This window comes from Entelurus aequoreus, linkage group LG14 (assembly GCF_033978785.1).
Source record: "Entelurus aequoreus isolate RoL-2023_Sb linkage group LG14, RoL_Eaeq_v1.1, whole genome shotgun sequence".
Taxonomy (NCBI): domain Eukaryota; kingdom Metazoa; phylum Chordata; class Actinopteri; order Syngnathiformes; family Syngnathidae; genus Entelurus; species Entelurus aequoreus.
The window spans coordinates 40,267,166-40,287,418 of record NC_084744.1 but is presented as its reverse complement, the minus strand read 5'-3'; the positions used below and the strand labels follow the sequence as shown (position 1 = coordinate 40,287,418).

The window sequence follows — 20,253 nt, the reverse complement described above, 5'->3', positions numbered from 1 at the left end:
TAGACTTCCTTTTATTGTCATTCAAATTTGAACTTTGCAGTACAGATAAGTACAGTTACAGACTAATATATATATATATATATATATATGTGTGTGTGTTTTTTCTAGCCACCGGCGCAACGGCTGTGTACCCGATAGACCTGGTCAAGACCCGCATACAGAACCAGCGGTCCACAGGCTCCTTGGTGGGGGAGCTCATGTACAAGAACAGCTTTGACTGTGCCAAAAAAGTGCTGCGCTACGAGGGATTCTTTGGATTTTACCGAGGTAAATTCACTGGCTGGAATATCCTCCTCTCGGCCAGCGTGTGTGAAACAAAGACGTGTCAGGCCACAGCGTGCTTTGCTAATTGATACCAGAAACCTTTTGGCCTCCCGCTTCAGCGCTGAGTAAAGCAACACCCAGGGGTCGCGTTTTCATTATGTCCAAGGCGAGCCCCCAGAGGACGATGTTGAAGTGCCGTGTGATCTGGCTCAGACCGGATGGCAGTAATGGTGCGACACACAACACCCCCACCCTGGGGCGCTTCACATGGGAGAAGTCAAGACTGCCACCTACTGCTGCATCCACCACTGCAGCTCATTTGAAAACAATCTCCTCCTTCTTTGAGGGAAGGCTGTTTTTCTGGATGCATCCGAGCAGGGGTCATTCGGCAGCTCCTGCACTAGTGCAACTTGATGAAGGACGCACGATTAAAGATTATCGTCAGCGTAACTCGCCTCTCTCGTTTAGGACCACGCAGCATCGTCCTCTGGTCTTCCATTGTGTGAAGCTGAAACCGGCAACTGTCATTGGCGTTTCTTAACTGTTTGAAATTCAAAGGACAAAGTCGCTACCTTAAATTGTTTTCCCTGTACAAACGCATATTAACTCTAAAATAATGGACGAAGATTCCAGGCGAGACAATGGACAGAAAACCAATGTTATCGGATGGATCTGTAAAGGGGACCTATGATGATTTGAATCTGCATTCTAGACACTTCCTTATGGTTTAGGTCAGAGGTTCTCACACTTTTTGACCGAGTGACACCTCGCTTGGCTCTCCAAGTATCACCATCATGAGCAATGTTAAATTACAGTAGAGTAGTCGGCCTAAGTATTCATTAAAAACTTTATTTAACAAGTATATTTAATATTTTTAGTCACTGCAACAATATACACAGTTTAAACAGTAACACTGTCTGAATACAAGAAAATAAAACGATGTACTTTAGTGATTCTTTGTACCCCGTGTTTGATAATCACTGGTCTAAATAACATGTTGGTGTAAATTGTGCTCCACAGGCGTATTTATAACCATTTTATTTTTATTTTTTAAGTCTGTCCGCAAGATTTCTGGAATGAATAAAACCAAACCTAACCCTCTCCAAAAATATCATAATTTAACTTTTGAAAATGTGCACTCTTTAAATATATTTTGAAGTTTATCGCCGCAATTTTTTTCCAGACACATCGAAAATAAACTTTATAAACATGACACAGATTCACCCGGTCACAACATCAGGTGCACCTGCATTAAAAAAGGCTGCTTTTGAGGTTATTATGCGCATTGATTGATTGATTGAAACTTTAATTAGTAGATTGCACAGTACAGTACATATTCCGTACAATTGACCACTAAATGGTAACACCCGAATAAGTTTTTCAACTTGTTTAAGTCCGCAGACCTTGATTAGATGAAAATAATGCTTTATCCTATCTTTTTTTGTTTCCTTAAAGCGTGAAGCAGATGGGGGAGGAGCTCCTCCCCTTTTTTGGCTAAGAGCTCAAATAAGTACGTCCACCTCACTGTGACGTCACAATGTAGCCAGACTGCAAAACCCGGTGAACAGAGGTATCCAAAACTGCGTGCAAGCTCACGCCAGAATGCATGAACCTTATGCTTTGTCACTTTGACATTGTGTAATACAAGTATCCAACATCTGTCGATCAGAAATGACGAAATTCACCATCAGTCCCCTTTAAAGTTCTTAATTCATTGATTGACCGTCGAGAATATGTTGTGGTCGACCTCCTACGCTGGAATTCAAAATCAATTGCTCATCAATCACAAGCTTTTGTAACAAAGACCAGTTAATGTTGCCTTTATCAAACATGTATTGACTACATAAAGTAACATTTTAACTGTGTGATAATAAGTGAACTGTTATTACCGTATTTTTCTGACTATAAGTCGCAGTTTTTTTCATAGTTTGGCCGGGGGTGCGACTTATACTCAGGAGCGACTTATGTGTGAAATTATTAACACATTACCGTAAAATATAAAATAATATTATTTAGCTCATTCACGTAAGAGACTAGACGTATAAGATTGCATGGGATTTAGCGATTAGGAGTGACAGATTGTTTGGTAAACGTATAGCATGTTCTATATGTTATAGTTATTTGAATGACTCTTACCATAATATGTTACGTTAACATACCAGGCACGTTCTCAGTTGGTTATTTATGCCTCATATAACGTACACTTATACAGCCTGTTGTTCACTATTCTTTATTTATTTTAAATTGCCTTTCAAATGTCTATTCTTGGTGTTGGGTTTTATCAAATAAATTTCCTAAAAAAATGCGACTTATACTCCAGTGCGACTTATACTGTATATGTTTTTTTCCTTCTTTATTATGCATTTTCTGCCGGTGAGACTTATACTCCGAAAAATACGGTATTAATAAACTATCATTACCTTTATACAAACTAGCGTGTGCTTTGGAGGTGATTCTCTTCACAACACATCTCACTTTGTTGGACTTCCGTTATTTTTCATCATAGTAATATTGTACTGAGCAGCCAGGACAGAGGCATTTGTACCACCTTCCTACAACGCAATAACTTTCATTTCTAGTTCTATGGTTATCATCACAGTCCTTGTCTTTGCCACCACCAGCAAGAAAGACATCAAAAAGCCCAAGAAAAAGCAAAATACCCCCTATTGAGTGAATGAAGGGACTAGTGAGGTTTCATTGTATATGCATTGCTTTCATGTGCACATGATTCTGGGAACTTTTAGATTGTCCTTCCTGACGCTCAGCAAAGATAAAAATCAGCATTAATTTCAACTTTGTCTCTGACAGCGAGCCTCGCTAATGGTATCTATGAATAATATTTTGCAGGTCTCCTCCCGCAGCTCATCGGCGTCGCCCCGGAAAAAGCCATCAAACTCACGGCAAGTCATTGCTCTTAGAGTGCCGCCCAAGTTGCAGTGAACGAGTCGCTGCGTGAATGGAAAAAAACATGCAGGCGCTCGTCGCAATCAGGACGCAACTCCCGACCACAAGTTCATGTTAATGTTCTGCTATCAAAGGCGGGATTGTGTCTCATCTGCTTTCTTCCCTCCCTCTCTTTCCCTCCATACAGATGAATGATTTTGTCCGAGACAAGTTCACCACACAAGATAATGTCATCCCTCTGGCTGCAGAGGTTCTAGCTGGCGGATGTGTAAGCAGAACACATGTCTGTCATTTCCAGAATGTACTGTCTTTCTTGCTTTCATATGCTAGTTGGATGATACCTTCCAGCAGTGGTCTCCAACCACCGGTCCGTGACGCATTTGCTACCGGGCCGCAGAGCAATATTAAAACCTCTAAAGGCTTAAAGCTGCAAGCAGCGATGGACGGGACCGACTTTGACGGCACATAAAATCCAAACCGGAGCAGTAATTAAAACTCTTTCATCAACTTTTAATCAGAAGGGTTCAATCTCTCTCCTGTGCTAGTTTGAAGCCGACACGACAAACGCGCTCAGAGGAGATATTGTTTTAAAAAAGCTGACTGTTTTGACCCAACTTTTATTTTGAAGGGGGAATTGCAAACTTCCTGTTGATTTTTGCTGGGGGTTGTCAATATATGAAATGTAGGTCTAAGTGAGACCTACATAGAGTTTTTTGTTTCATGTCTCTACGACATTCCTACGGGAAGTTACAGGCAGTTTTGTCTGTTTTCTTCCTAGGAGCAGTTTTGTCTGTGTTTTATTCCTAGGGAGCGTTAGAGCGCAATTTTGAGTTTTGGGGTTTGGCTTTTTTATTAGATCGCAATTTTCGCCAGTCCTGATGTGTGTGTCCAGTTTGGTGAGTTTTGAAGCATGTTAAGGGGGTCAAATTACAGCTCAAAGAGGCAAAGGTGACTGTTTTTACTAAACTTTTGTTTTGAAGGGGGAATTGCAAACTTCCTGTTGATTTTTGCTGGAGGATGTCAATGCATGAAATCTAGGTCTAAGTGAGACCTACATAGAGTATTTTGTTTCATGTCTCTACGACATTCCTACTGGAAGTTACAGGGAGTTTTGTCTGTGTTTTCTTCCTAGGGGGCGCTAGAGCGCAATTTTGAGTTTTAGGGTTTGTTTTTTTGATTAGATCGCAATTTTCGCCAGTCCTGATGTGTGTGTCCAATTTGGTGAGTTTTGAAGAATGTTAAGGGGGTCAAATTACAGCTCAAAGAGGCGGCGGTATAATAATAAAGAATAAAACGCTAGATTTGTATTTATTGAAGTATTTATATTACTGGTATAACCTTTTTAGCTCTTATTTCCAAAATTGTGTACACTACTGAATTGGGGTCTTATGGCCGCTTATGTGGACACTTATACTGCCATCTGGTGGTGTCAGAAGAGTATAACATACAATGGAATTTGGGAACAAATGTGTAAAAATAAGAATTAGCAAGTCACTAAACATGAAGTACACGTTTGTGTACTTATGGACTAAGTACATCATATCAAAAGATGATTCTTAGTTTTTATTCTAATTAGGGTCCAATAAGCCCAAATAGCCAAGAGAAATAAAAAAAAGCATGTAAACAAACAGCTTGGACCTTAAGAGGCTAAATAATTTATAAAGGACTGCATTTTTTCCGACTTAACTTCCGCCTGTCCCACTAGACCAGGGGTCGACAACCTTTACCACTCAAAGAGCCATTTTGACCAGTTTCACAAATTAAAGAAAACAATGGGAGCCACAAAACTCTTTTGAAATTTAAAAAGAAATAACACTGCATACAAAGTTTTTTTTTGCTTTGTGCTATGTATAAACCAGGGGTTTCAAACACGCAGCCCGTATCTTAATATGAAAATTTAATGTTAGTGCGGACCATGAGTTTTATATGAATGGCGCTTGACAGCATCATACTTGTCAACCCTCCCGATTTTATCGGGAGGTCCCCGAAATTTAAGTCCACTTTTCTCTTGAATGTCTGCAAGTTTTCACCCAAACAACAATAATAGCGCCCTCTACAACCAACATTGACTACATGCCAGTCCTGTTACATATTGTATGCAGCTTCTGCTTGCACAACGTATGTGACAGCAAGGCATACTTGGTCCACAGCCATACAGGTTACACAGACGGTGGCGATATAAACAACTTTAACACTCTTACTAATATGCGCCACACTTTGAACCCACACCAAACAAGAATGACAAACACATTTCGGGAGAACATACGCACTGTAACACAACATAAACACAACAGAACAAATACCCAGAATCCCATGCATCCCTAACTCTTCCGGGCTACATTATACACCCCCGCTACCACCAAACACCGCCCACCTCAACCGACGCACAGAGGGAGGGGGGGGGGGGGGGGGGGGGGTTGATGTGTGGGGGGTAGGGTTGAGGTGGGCGGGGTTTGGTGGTAGCGGGGGTGTATAATGTAGCCCGGAAGAGTTAGGGATGCATGGGATTCTGGGTATTTGTTCTGTTGTGTTTATGTTGTGTTACGGTGCAGATGTTCTCCCGAAATGTGTTTGTCATTCTTGTTTGGTGTGGGTTCAGAATGTGGCGTATATTAGTAAGAGTGTTAAAGTTGTTTATATTGTCACCGTCAGTGTAACCTGTATGGCTGTGAAACAAGTATGCCTTGCTGTCACATACGTGTGCAAGCAGAAGCTGCGTACAACATGTTCCTGGACTGGCACGTTGATACTGTTGGCTGTAGAGGGCGCTAAATGCTGTGTCATCCCAGTATCCCCTTATTATAGATGACAGGGTGAAAATCGGAGAACATTTGCCCCGGGAGATTACAGGGAGAGGCACTGAAATCCGGAAGTCTCCCGGGTAAATCGGGAGGGTCGGCAAGTATGCAGATGAGCCGCATCAGAGTGGTCAAAGAGCCGCGGGTTGCCGACCCCTGCACTAGACAAACCAATAATCTTGTTTATAGATGTACAATAAAACTCCTCATAGGAAGTTTCCATTTGTTATATCTGTTATAACTTTGTAACATGATACAATGCACATTAATGAACATAAATGTGACAGATTGTAGCCAAAGGCTGATTTCCATCTGCATGTCATTGCAAAGAAACAAGCCCAGGGCTCCCACTAATTCAGCGTTATAGTGACTTGTATTTTTCATGCACTTATTTTTGCTGTATTTTTATCTGGCACAAGTGGAAATCCGGTCCCTGGAAAATAATGCCTACATTAAACTGGTCCGAGGTGCAAAAAAGGTTGGGGACCACTGCCTTTCAGTACTTAGCAAACATGCACAGTATATATTCAGTACAGACCAAAAGTTAGGACACACCTTCTCATTCAATGCGTTTTCTTTATTGTCACGACTATTTACATTGTAGATTGTGCCTGAAGGCATCACAACTTAACAACTTAACACCTGTGAAGTGAAAACCATTCCAGGTGAAATTATTTTTTTAATTGACTTGCTAAATATCTAAAAGTATTCATATTCTCATGTCATATTATTCTCGTTCCAGTTTTAGTTTTAGTTTGTATCCAATCAGAATTCAGCTATCTTATGTTGCCATGCTGTACCAAATCTGCCTTCAGAATCAACAATGTGTGGGCACTGTAAGTGAACGGGCACATACAGTTGATAGATAATTGCTATAGCCAATCAGATCATGAGTTGTTGTCAGTAAGGCCTTCTAGCTGGCCTCACCTTGAATGTGCCATTTACGCCTCCTGTGATTGGATATGCACTGTGACCATTAGCGGATGAATTTGAGAACACAAAAGCTGTGTCCCAATTCAGGGTCTGCATCCTTCGAAGGGCCAATTTGAAGGCCGTCCCAATTCATTCAAATCGGAAGGCTCCTCCAAATGCAGCCGACGAATGCACCCTCCTTTTCCCTGTATTCGGAGGATCCTTCGTGGCTTCCCATATCCCAAGATGCTTTGCGCGCCTTAGTTCAACCCGGATCTTTTTGACGATGGCGGCAAATACATGCAGCGGCAGCGAATACACTTTCAAATGTAAGTATCCTCCGCAGGCTAGACTGTCCCATTTAACAACGGGTGACGCATCCTCCAGCCTTCTGAGGCTGCGTAGGCCGGGTCCTCCGAAGGATGCAGACCCTAAATTGGGACACAGCTATAGAGTTGATAGACAGTTGCGATAGCCAATCAGATCGCAAGTTGTTGACAGTAGCCTATCTAGGTAGCCTGATGTTAACGAGACTGTGATTGGATACTCACTTGTCATTCCAAAGTGAGTATCCAATCACAAGTTGCAATTTAGCAGGAAGCAGCAGAGAAGGAGAACAAAACGTTGATTAGGTGGCAGATATATATTTGCTAGGCCATTTTCAAGAAGGATATTTAAAGAGAAGCTACATCTTGTGAGACCACGTCAGCCAACCCAGAAGCTAGCTCAGCTGTTCTGCCGATGAAATGGGGAAATGCCCGCCATTTCCACTTGAATAAACTGACAACAAGGGTTACCACTGGCTTATATGGCGTCAAATACCGTATTTTTCTGACTCTAAGTCGCAGTTTTTTTCATAGTTTGAGTTTGAGTTTCAGTTTGAGTTTATTTCGAACATGCAAGCATACAACATGATACAGTTTGGCCGGGGATGCGACTTATACTCAGGAGCGACTTATGTGTGAAATTATTAACACATTACCGTAAAATATAAAATAATATTATTTAGCTCATTCACGTAAGAGACTAGACGTATAAGATTTCATGGGATTTAGCGATTAGGAGTGACAGATTGTTTGGTAAACGTATAGCATGTTCTATATGTTATAGTTATTTGAATGACTCTTACCATAATATGTTACGTTAACATACAAGGCACATTCTCAGTTGGTTATTTATGCCTCATATAACGTACACTTATTCAGCCTGTTGTTCACTAAACTTTATTTATTTTAAATTGCCTTTCAAATGTCTATTCTTGGTGTTGGGTTTTATCAAATACATTTCCCCAAAAAATGCGACTTATACTCCAGTGCGACTTATATATGTTTTTTCCTTCTTTATTATGCATTTTCGGCCAATGTGACTTATACTCCGGAGCGACTTATACTCCGAAAAATACGGTAGGTTCTATACATTGTGAGTTCAAATATTTTATTTTTCACTTTTAATGTTTTTTGCCATTTTAATTTTGACAGTACCACATAAGATATGTTTTACTTGCTGATGCGTTTTAATTGATTTTTAAATGCGCCAGAAAATAGTTAGTTTCGTACACTGTTGATGTGGATTCAATGCAGAGTAGTGCGTAAATGTGTTTCTGTACAGTATTTCTCCAGCAATGGTCATGTTTGATTGATTGACACTTTTATTAGTAGATTGCATAGTACAGTACAAATTCCGTACAATTGACCACTTATTCGGGTATTGAAAAACTTATTCGGGTAACACCCGAATAAGTTTTTCAACTTGTTTAAGTCGGGGTCCACGTTGATCAATTCATGGTAATGTGGTGACATCAATGATGGTATTTTGAGAGGTAATCATTGAAGTCGGACGTCTTTGAAGGCCTAGGTGGGAAACGCACGGCCCGCCACTGCTTGAAGCTCATGGAGAGAATGCCAAGAGTGTGCACAGCAGTAATCAGAGCAAAGGGTGGCTATTTTGAAGAAACTAGAATACAAAACATGTTTTCAGTTATTTCACATTTTTTTGTTAAAGGCCTACTGAAATGAAATTTTTTTATTTAAACGGGGATAGCAGATCCATTCTATGTGTCATACTTGATCATTTTGCGATATTGCCATATTTTTGCTGAAAGGATTTAGTAGAGAACATCGACGATAAAGTTTTGGTCGCTGATAAAAAAGCCTTGCCTGTACCGGAAGTAGCGTGACGTCACAGGTTGAAGGGCTCCTCACATTTCCCCATTGTTTACACCAGCAGTGAGAGCGATTCGGACCGAGAAAGCAACCATTACCCCATTAATTTGAGCGAGGATGAAAGATTTGTGGATGAGGAACGTGAGAGTGAAGGACTAGAGTGCAGTGCAGGACGTATCTTTTTTCGCTCTGACCGTAACTTAGGTACAAGGGTTCATTGGATTCCACACTTTCTCCTTTTTCTATTGTGGATCACGGATTTGTATTTTAAACCACCTCGGATACTATATCCTCTTGAAAATGAGAGTCGAGAACGCAAAATGGACATTCACAGTGACTTTTATCTCCATGACAATACATCGGCGAAGCATTTTAGCTACGGAGCAAACGTGATAGCATCGGGCTTAACTGCAGATAGAAACAAAAGAAATAAACCCCTGACTGGAAGGATAGACAGAAAATCAACAATACTATTAAACCATGGACCTGTAACTACACGGTTAATGCTTTCCAGCCTGGCAAAGCTTTAAGTACATAACTCCACATGTGTTCATTCATAGTTTTGGTGTTACAATCTACAATGTAAATAGTCATGGAAATAAAGATTGAATGAGAAGGTGTGTCCAAACCTTTGGCCTGTACTGTATATTTATAATTGAATCATAATGGAATAGTGAGGTGCCCAGAGATGCCCGCCTCTACTAATAGTCATGAAAATTGAAGACCCCTGGCTTAAAAGAATAAATATGACATCTAAAATGCCAGCAGATTGTTGCAGACACATGGGGGAGGAAAGCCTGATTATTTGGATTACTTAAAAGGTTATCAAGGTGTATGCTCTAAAAAAAATGATGGTGATTTAATGTGTTCATTTTTTCAGCAGAAGCTTCTTAAGCTATTATGCAACATTAATAGTGCTGTATTTTGATTGAAAGGTATTCCTCCACTGATATGTTTATTGTGCATCCCACAGAGCTGTTTTCACTCTCCTGGAGCTAAAATAATCCAAACAAAGCTCTCGGTATGATGCCGTGCAAAGTTTAACCACAATAACAAACATATTGTGAATCATTTTTGAATGCGAGCAGTGTTGCTGGCCATCCACAGGCCGGCAGCAGAAGAGCCCCGCAGGTTGCTGCTGGAGAAGCGCGAGGTCTGCGGGGTCGCGACCCCTGTCAAGGTGTAATTGGAGCGGGGGTCCTGGATGAAGCCAGTTTTTGCTCACTTGTGATTGAGTTTGACAGCGTCCTGCATACCTCTCAGCTCAGCTGCAGCCCGCCAACACCACAGGAAGTGTCTTTTCCAAACTGAAAAGGATACATCCCATCTCAGGCCTTCTTTGATTCCTTTGGAAAGGATTTACTGCACCCTTTTTTTTGTTTGTTTCCTCTGAAAGACTGCCAAATGATGGCTGGCATCAGAGCAGTGAGGAAGATAAAAGCGAGGGCATCCATCTTCAGAGCAGCGGATGCCGCCCCCGCTCTTTAAAAATGACTTCATGTGCTGAAGCTTTTTTTATATCTAGCGCGGATGTTTACAGATAAGACCCCTGCCCTGAATGTCACCAGCGGCCATCCTGGGGCATGATTAGTTTTTGGGGGCAGGGGTGATGAATGTGCCTGAGTCATAGGGCGTCGCGCCTCAGGGGGCGGCTGTGCGTCCGGACCCCGAGCCGTCCGGTGGTGAGTCAGCACTCTTCCCCCCTGGGAATGAGGCTGAAATTGGGAAGTGTGCGGGCAAGGCTGCTCACCTCCGCCACAGGAGGTGCTTTCAGGGGGCCGAGGGGGCAAGAGGGCCTGTGCCGGGGTCACAGCCTCGCGAGCACGGCCGCGCTGACCTGACCCCTGTCGCTCCATCAATGCCTGCTTCTTGTCCACCACATTGACAACGTGAGATCACAGCAGGCATGAAAAGTCGCTTTTGTCTTGTGATAATTGAGGAAAATGCTGACACGTCATCACTAACTTTAGAAGAAGATCCTCTCTCACCTCACTTCTGATGCAGCAACTGATCCACGTGTTGTTGACCGCAGGCTGGAGGCTCCCAGGTGATTTTCACCAATCCCCTGGAGATCGTGAAGATCCGCCTGCAGGTGGCCGGAGAGATCACCACGGGCCCCAGGGTCAGAGCTCTGAGTGTTGTCAGAGACCTGGGCTTCTTTGGCCTTTACAAGGTGGGTCAGCACTTCTGGACACACTGTAACCAAAAACACAACAACAACAAAAAAAAGAGTTCCATGAACAAAATATGTGCAAGCAACATTATTAGTTAGTTTTTTTATTAGTTTATTCTTCTTCTTCGGTCAATGGTCAACAAAATAAACAAACAGTTATACATTCATAGATTGAAAATAAAATGTTGCAGACCGAAAGGGTTTAGGCTGAAGTTGAACACTTATTGCGCCTAACCCTACAAACAATGTCAAGTACATTTCGAACATTATGAAATGTCCTTTGTACAACATATTATAAATACACATTATACACAAAATAAACACAGTTCAAATATATACACAGTAAAGGCATGTGAAATATCCTTGTACACGTGTTAAACCTTTTGCACCAATTATATACTATATACAAACAATTATACTTCCATTATTATTTATATCTCACATTTAGTTTTTAATTAACATTGATCATAGTATTAACTACTGTGTTGATTCAAGAGTGATATATTTTTTCAAGACATTGGTCGTAAAGTGTTTTTTAAATGTGTGAATGGAACTGAAACATTTTAAGAAATCATCCAAGCTGTTCCACAGTTCAACCCCCCCGACAGAAACACATCTACTTTTTAAGCTTGTTTTTATGTTTGCTTTCTGAAAGACAGCTGAATAGCTGAGGTCATAGGGACTCTCTCTGGGTTTGAACCTCTCCTGTAGACACCGAGGCAGCATGTGTGTGTGTTATAAAAGTTTTAACACATTTTTTTGTTTTTCTTGTAAATAATATCCGTTCTGTGGTACTGCTTGGTTTAATAGTCATCCATCACAGAAATTCATCTGAAGCTTTCGCCACCATAAAACATCTGATAAGTTAAGTTGATAATTAGAGATGTCTGATAATATCGGCCTGCCGATATTATCGGCCGATAAATGCCTTAAAATGTAATATCGGAAATTATCGGTATCGTTTTTTTTATTATCGGTATCCTTTAAAAAAAAATTTTTTTATTAAATCAACATGAAAACACAAGATACACTTACAATTAGTGCACCAACCCAAAAAACCTCCCCTCCCCCCACTCATTCACACCAAAGGGTTGTTTCTTTCTGTTATTAATATTCTGGTTCCTACATTATATATCAATATATATTAGGGATGTCCGATAATGGCTTTTTGCCGATATCCGATATTGTCCAACTCTTAATTACCGATACCGATATCAACCAATACCAATATCAACCGATACCGATATATACAGTCGTGGAATTAACACATTATTATGCCTAATTTGGACAACCAGGTATGGTGAAGATAAGGTCCTTTTTAAAAAATTTCATAAAATAAAATAAGATAAATAAATTAAAAACATTTTCTTGAATAAAAAAGAAAGTAAAACAATATAAAAACAGTTACATAGAAACTACTAATGAATGAAAATGAGTAAAATTAACTGTTAAAGGTTGGTACTATTAGTGGACCAGCAGCATGCACAATCATGTGTGCTTACGGACTGTATCCCTTGCAGACTGTATTGATATATATTGATATATAATGTAGGAACCAGAATATTAATAACAGAAAGAAACAACCCTTTTGTGTGAATGAGTGTAAATGGGGGAGGGAGGTTTTTTGGCTTAGTGTACTAATTGTAAGTGTATCTTGTGTTTTTTATGTTGATTTAATAAAAAAAAAAGAAAAAACGATACCGATAAAAAAAAAACGATACTGATAATTTCCGATATTACATTTTAAAGCATTTATCGGCATCAACATTTCTAATATACAGTATATCAATACAGTCTGCAAGGGATACAGTCCATAAGCACACATGATTGTGCGTGCTGCTGGTCCACTAATAGTACTAACCTTTAACAGTTAATTTTACTCATTTTCATTAATTACTAGTTTCTATGTAACTGTTTTTATATTGTTGTACTTTCTTTTTTATTCAAGAAAATTTTTTTTAATTTATTTATCTTATTTTATTTTTTTAAAAAGGACCTTATCTTCACCATACCTGGTTGTCCAAATTACGCATAATAATGTGTTAATACCACGACTGTATGTATCGGTTGATATCGGTATCTGTAATTAAAGAGTTGGACAATATCGGAAAATCTGATATCTGCAAAAAGCCATTATCGGACATCCCTATTGATAATTGAACATTCTTATTCGGTACTGTACCGCCTCTAAAAAGTACCGATGCCCCCCCGCCCCCCCTTTTTTTAACGGGCATGACGTTGTGACATTGCTGGGGAGCGTGTTCGGCAACGCACACACACGGAGTACTTACAAGCATTTATTTGATTGATTGAAACTTTTATTAGCAGATAGCACAGTACAGTACATATTCCGTACAATTGACCACTAAATGGCAACGCCCGAATACGTTTTTCAACTTGTTTAAGTCGGGGTCCATGTTAATCAATTCATGGTAGACACCGTGTGTAGACAGAAAAGGGAGAACGGACGCATTTTGGCCTAAAAATTCTCTCCATGAGCTTCAAGAGGAAGTCACCTGAAATGGTTTTCACTTCACATGTGTGCTTGAAGCTTATGGAGAGAATGCCAAGAGTGTGCAAAGCAGCAATCAGAGCAAAGGGTGGCTAATGACTCTAGAAAGAGGTTCATTAGCAGAACCTCCAGGTTCTGGAACAGCTTCTTCCCTCAGGCCGTAAAACTCTTGAACGCATCATAATAATTCCCTCAATTCCCCCCAAAAACGGATTAAGTGGCTGGAATATAAAGACAATATAACATACATCCATAAACCTGGATGCATATGCAAAAGTGCAATATATGTATCTGTACAGTATTCTATTTATTAATATCAGCACCTTCATTCTCTTTTATCCTGCACTACCATGAGCTAATGCAACAAATTTTCATTCTTATCTGTACTATAAAGTTCAAATTTGAATGACAATAAAAATGAAGTCTAATCTATTTTGAAGAAACTAAAATATAAATCATGTTTTCAGTTATTTCACCTTTTTTTGTTGAGTACATAACTCCACATGTGTTCATTCATAGTTTTGATGTGACAATCTACAATGTAAATTGTCATGGAAATAAAGAAAACACATTGAATGAGAAGTTACACTACCGTTCAAAAGTTTGGGGTCACATTAAAATGTCCTTATTTTTGAAGGGAAAGCACTGTACTTTTCAATGAAGATAACTTTAAACTGGTCTTAACTTTAAAGAAATACACTCTATACATTGCTAATGTGGTAAATGACTATTCTAGCTGCAAATGTCTGGTTTTTGGTGCAATATCTACATAGGTGTATAGAGGCCCATTTCCAGCAACTATCACTCCAGTGTTCTAATGGTACAATGTGTTTGCTCATTGGCTCAGAAGGCTAATTGATGATTAGAAAACCCTTGTGCAATCATGTTCACACATCTGAAAACAGTATAGCTCGTTACAGAAGCTACAAAACTGACCTTCCTTTGAGCAGATTGAGTTTCTGGAGCATCACATTTGTGGGGTCAATTAAACGCTCAAAATGGCCAGAAAAAGACAACTTTCATCTGAAACTCGACAGTCTATTCTTGTTCTTAGAAATTAAGGCTATTCCACAAAATTGTTTGGGTGACCCCAAACTTTTGAACGGTAGTGTATCTCCAAACTTTTGGCCTGTACTGTACATCTACTTAATATCGTGGCCATTCAGATTTATGATGAACTGACTGATTAACCTGCAACTTCTTTTTCTTTTTAGCCCATGTTTCAGCCAAAATGCAAAAATGTGTTATTTTAAAGTGTATCCTCAAAAAGTCTTTAAAAACAGGAACATATGTTCTTTGTTTCTGGCAGTGAACAAAGAGAGCACAGTCTACCAAGTCAAATTCCATCCATCCATATTCTACCGCTCACAGGGGGGGCTGGAGCCTATCCCAGCTGCACTAGAATAGACTTGTGTGTTAAACACACTCGGCCAATAAGTCTGATTCTGATATGTGAAGACTCTAAATCGTCCTTAGAAGAATATCAATGTTTGTTGGCAATAACGTGTCTTGTGATTGGCTGGTGATCAGGATGTACCCCGCCTCTCACCAAGATAGGCTTTATCAGGGCTTGTTAGCATTTTTGACCCTGGGGCCAAACTTTTCGACTATAGAGGGCCCACTCAAATAATATGGAATTAGTCATCTTCCTCTTCAATCATATGAAATAATCATATAGATAGATAGATAGATAGATAGATAGTACTTTATTGATTCCTTCAGGAGAGTTCCCTCAGGAAAATTTTAATTCAACCTACTTACAGTTTACAACTTTCCATCCATTTTCAACCGCTTGTCCCTGCACACGGGCGGAAGGCGGGGTACACTCTGGACAAGTTGCCACCTCATCAGATAGACAGACAACATTCTCACTTGTCAAATGATATTATAGCATGTGTTAGACACAAAGATTATTGTTTATTTACACATACACCTTAGGTTCAAGGAGCTTTATTTGTACACATTTGTACCTGTACGGTACACAATTTGGACTCAGGTCTCGGCCGATATTAAAAAACAGAAATAAATAGTAAACATAAGGCACTTAACATAAGTTAGGACAGAGATTAGCCGGCTGATTAGAAAAATAAGTACTAACCAGTAATATATAAGTAAACTTTGATTGATTGATACTGCATGTATAAAAAGGGACTCATAAGTAAGAGACACAAAAATAAATTTACTATGTGCTAAAACAAACAAAATTAATACTACATGTTTTTAACTAAACCGTCAATAAAATTCAAGTACAAATAACAATAGGTTCCTTTGTAACCAGTACAAAGGACTCCCTGTGGGAGTCCTTTGTACAGGGTACAGGGCGGACCCTAATTACATGGGCCGTGCGGGCCCTAATAAAGCTGCAAGCAGCGATGGACGGGACCAACTTTGATGGCACATAAAACCCAAACCGGAGCAGTAATTAAAACTCTTTCGTCAACTTTTAATCAGAAGTGTTCAATCTCTCTCCTGTGCTAATTTGAAGCCGACACGACAAACGCGCTCAGAGTAGATAATGTTTAAAAAAAGGTGACTGTTTTGACCCAACTTTTATTTTGAAGGGGGAATTGCAAACTTCCTGTTGATTTTTGCTGAGGGTTGTCAATATATGAAATGTAGGTCTAAGTGAGACCTACATAGAGGTTTTTGTTTCATGTCTCTACGACATTCCTACTGGAAGTTACAGGCAGTTTTGTCTGTGTTTTCTTCCTAGGAGCAGTTTTGTCTGTGTTTTCTTCCTAGGGGGCGCTAGAGCGCAATTTTGAGTTTTAGGGTTTGTTTTTTTTATTAGATCGAAATTTTCGCCAGTCCTGATGTGTGTGTCCAATTTGGTGAGTTTTGAAGCATGTTAAGGGGGTCAAATTACAGCTCAAAGAGGTGGGGGTATAATAATAAAGAATAAAACGCTAGAAATACAATAGGGTCCTCTGTCCCAAAGGGACATTCGGTCCCTTATAAAAATCCAGCATCACTAAAGTGTTACTACTTCAAGACGCTGTTTACAACTTCCTCACAGTAACATTTTTGAGAACACAAACTACAACAAGTACGTTAGCATTAGTGGTTTAACAGAACACTATTGTCTAAATGTTTCACTATTACAAAGTTTATGTAATGACATTTTTTTTTTTACCGGCAGAAATAAAACCACGGACGGTCACTCACCTGGTCTCATTAACATGTACGCGCAGGGAGCGCGTGCACGCGTACAAAAGCAGTCCAAGTGAAGCGACAAACAATTAGCAGTCATGTTGTTGTTATGATAGAATATACATTCACTGTTATTATAAAATATACATTCACTGTTATAATAGAATATACATTCACTGTTATGGTAGAATGTACATTCACTGTTATGATAGAATATACATTCACTGTTATGATCAAATATACATTCACTGTTATGGTAGAATGTACATTCACTGTTATGGTAGAATATACATTCACTGTTATGATCAAATATACATTCACTGTTATGATAGAATATACATTCACTGTTATGGTAGAATGTACATTCACTGTTATGATAGAATATACATTCACTGTTATGGTAGAATATACATTCACTGTTATGGTAGAATATACATTCACTGTTATGATCAAATATACATTCACTGTTATGATAGAATATACATTCACTGTTATGGTAGAATGTACATTCACTGTTATGGTAGAATATACATTCACTGTTATGGTAGAATGTACATTCACTGTTATGGTAGAATATACATTCACTGTTATGGTAGAATGTACATTCACTGTTATGATAGAATATACATTCACTGTTATGATAGAATATACATTCACTGTTATTATAAAATATACATTCACTATTATAATAGAATATACATTCACTGTTATGGTAGAATGTACATTCACTGTTATGGTAGAATGTACATTCACTGTTATGATCAAATATACATTCACTGTTATGATAGAATATACATTCACTGTTATGATAAAATATAAATTAAATGGCAGCTAACGCGAGCTTTTCAAATTGCTGCTATACACTAATGTGCGTGTATGTGTTACGTACGTACGTGATTGCGTCATTACGTAGGAGAGCGCGCGATATAGTGCGTCAAATACATTAGGAAGTTGGCGGCTTCGAGGCGTCTGTGGAAATGTTGTAAACAACCCCTTTAAGTCATATTTTTTTCCCTAAAGAAACTTCTCTATTGTGTTGTCTGTCTAATTGTAATAAATGCGGACGAGGCGTGTTGGCGGTTTACTCCACATTCTCGCTGCCGGCATGGCGACATACAACCACACTCAACGGGGCTACCGCGCACGCTCATCACTACTGTGGCATGCTGGGTAGTGTAGTTCTTAAATTCCCTAGCTTATAACATCACATCTTTCCCCCTATAAGGAATGAATGTTTAGCTCAATAAAGTTTTTTTTTTTTTTTAAGCTTTAACTTTTCATTTCTTAGCATTGTAAGCACATTTGCAAACAACTTTTCTCTTCATAGAATTGTCTTTCAATAAAGAAATAACGTGCAAAAATGTCAAAGCATCATAACAAACATAGTCATGTCTTTGAATTATTTACTGAACTTGTGTGAGCTTATGGCTTTACACTTATATATATATATATATATATATATATATATATATATATATATATATATATATATATATATATATATATATATATATATATATATATATATATATATGTATATATATATATATATATATATATATATATATATATATATATATATAAAGGCTGTGAATCTTTGCGTGTCCCACGATTCGATTCAATATCGATTCTTGGGGTCAGGATTCGATTCAAAATAGATTTTTTTTTTTTCAATTCAACACGATTCTCGATTCAAAAACGATTTTTTTCCCGATTCAAAAGGATTCTCTATTCATTCAATGCATAGGATTTCAGCAGGATCTACCCCAGTCTGCTGACATGCAAGCAGAGTAGTAGATTTTTGTAAAAAGCTTTTATAATTGTGAAGGACAATGTTTTATCAACTGATTGCAATAATGTAAATTTGTTTTAACTATTAAATGAACCAAAAGTATGACTTATTTTATCCTTGTGAAAATATTGGACACAGTGTGTTGTCAAGCTTATGAGATGCGATGCCAGTGGAAGCCACTGTGACACTATTGTTCTTTTTTCTTTGTTTTTATAAATGTCTAATGATGGTATTGCTGTGTATTGTTTTGTTGGATTGATTAATTTAAAAAAAATAAAAAATATTTTTTTATTTATAAATAATTAATAAAAATTAAAAAAAATCGATTTTTTAAAAATGAGAATCGATTCTGAATCGCACAACGTGAGAATCGCGATTAGAATTCGAATAATTTTTTTCCCACAACCCTAATATTTATATATACATATACACACACATATATATATATATATATATATATATATATATATATATATATATATATATATATATATATATATATATATATATATATATATATATATATATATAGCATTCTATTTTAGTTACTTTATTGAGTTTACAACCCTCTGGCGCTGTTTTGTACTGTTTTTCTGTTTTTGTACTTATTCTGATTATAATTATTTCTCAATTGTTTGTAAATGTTGCAATTTATAAATAAAGGTTTATAAAATTAAAAAATGTAAAAAATTAAAAAAAACATAGTCATGTCAACACATCTATGACTTTAGCTGCAGACTTCTTCTGTTTGTGTCTTGTAATGTCCCGTCTTGTAAATGTCCAGTGTTATGTATTTTACAATGTACTGCTTTTATATTCCCTGTATTTTATATTACTTTAAACTGTTTTATATTCAAATTTTTTTATCCTGTAAAGCGTCTTTGAGTACACTGAAAAGCGCTATACCAAATAAAATGTATTATTATTATTATTTGTTAGAAATGGTCATTACTGCCACAAGTGGTGGGAACGTGTATTACAACTGGCTACATCATGTATTTTACTGCTTCTCAGGACTTTTGTTTTGTGTTCAGCGTTGTGTATTTGTTGTGTATTTGTTGTGTATTTGTTGCCACAGGTGCTGAGAATGATCAGAAGATCAAATATGAACCTCAAACATCACTCAGTGCTGTTTCTCAAACAACGTTGAACATGCAAAAAAAAAAAATGGCCTTGTTAGAAGGCCTTGTTACTAGCTTTTCTACATTCCTGTGGCTTTTTTCCTGGCAGGCGGAGGTTTTGTTGATTCTGTTTGCTGGGCAGCAGACTGAGTGCGTGCGTGCGTGCGTGCGTGCGTGCGTGCGTGCGTGCGTGCGTGCGTGCGTGCGTGCGTGCGTGCGTGCGTGCGTGCGTGTGCCTCCAGACAAAAAAGAAGTTGATAAAAATGCTGACTTCCTCAGCATGTGTTAGTTAGTATGTGATGGATGGCCCTGCTCTGCCTTGAGGGACTTGGGCTCCATCAACCTTAAATATGCCCTTAGGCAAAAGAAGAGTGCTTCATTGTTACCATGACAACACCCCCCCCACCCCCGCCCCCGCCCCCAGTCAGCAAACATTGTTTCTCTTGTTAGGGCGCCAAGGCCTGC

General features: G+C 38.6%; 1 protein-coding gene across 1 annotated transcript in view; it reads left to right on the top strand.

Annotated features, from left to right (window-relative positions):
* Window positions 1–20,253, top strand: part of LOC133664893 (electrogenic aspartate/glutamate antiporter SLC25A12, mitochondrial-like) — a 69,652-nt gene that overhangs the window by 44,115 nt on the left and 5,284 nt on the right. The window contains exons 11-15 of the mRNA XM_062069896.1: window positions 109–267; window positions 3,112–3,164; window positions 3,356–3,436; window positions 11,073–11,213; window positions 20,239–20,253. The exon at window positions 20,239–20,253 is cut by the window's right edge and continues 124 nt beyond it. Coding sequence (XP_061925880.1) covers window positions 109–267; window positions 3,112–3,164; window positions 3,356–3,436; window positions 11,073–11,213; window positions 20,239–20,253 — 449 coding nt within the window. The remainder of the gene's footprint in view (window positions 1–108; window positions 268–3,111; window positions 3,165–3,355; window positions 3,437–11,072; window positions 11,214–20,238) is intronic.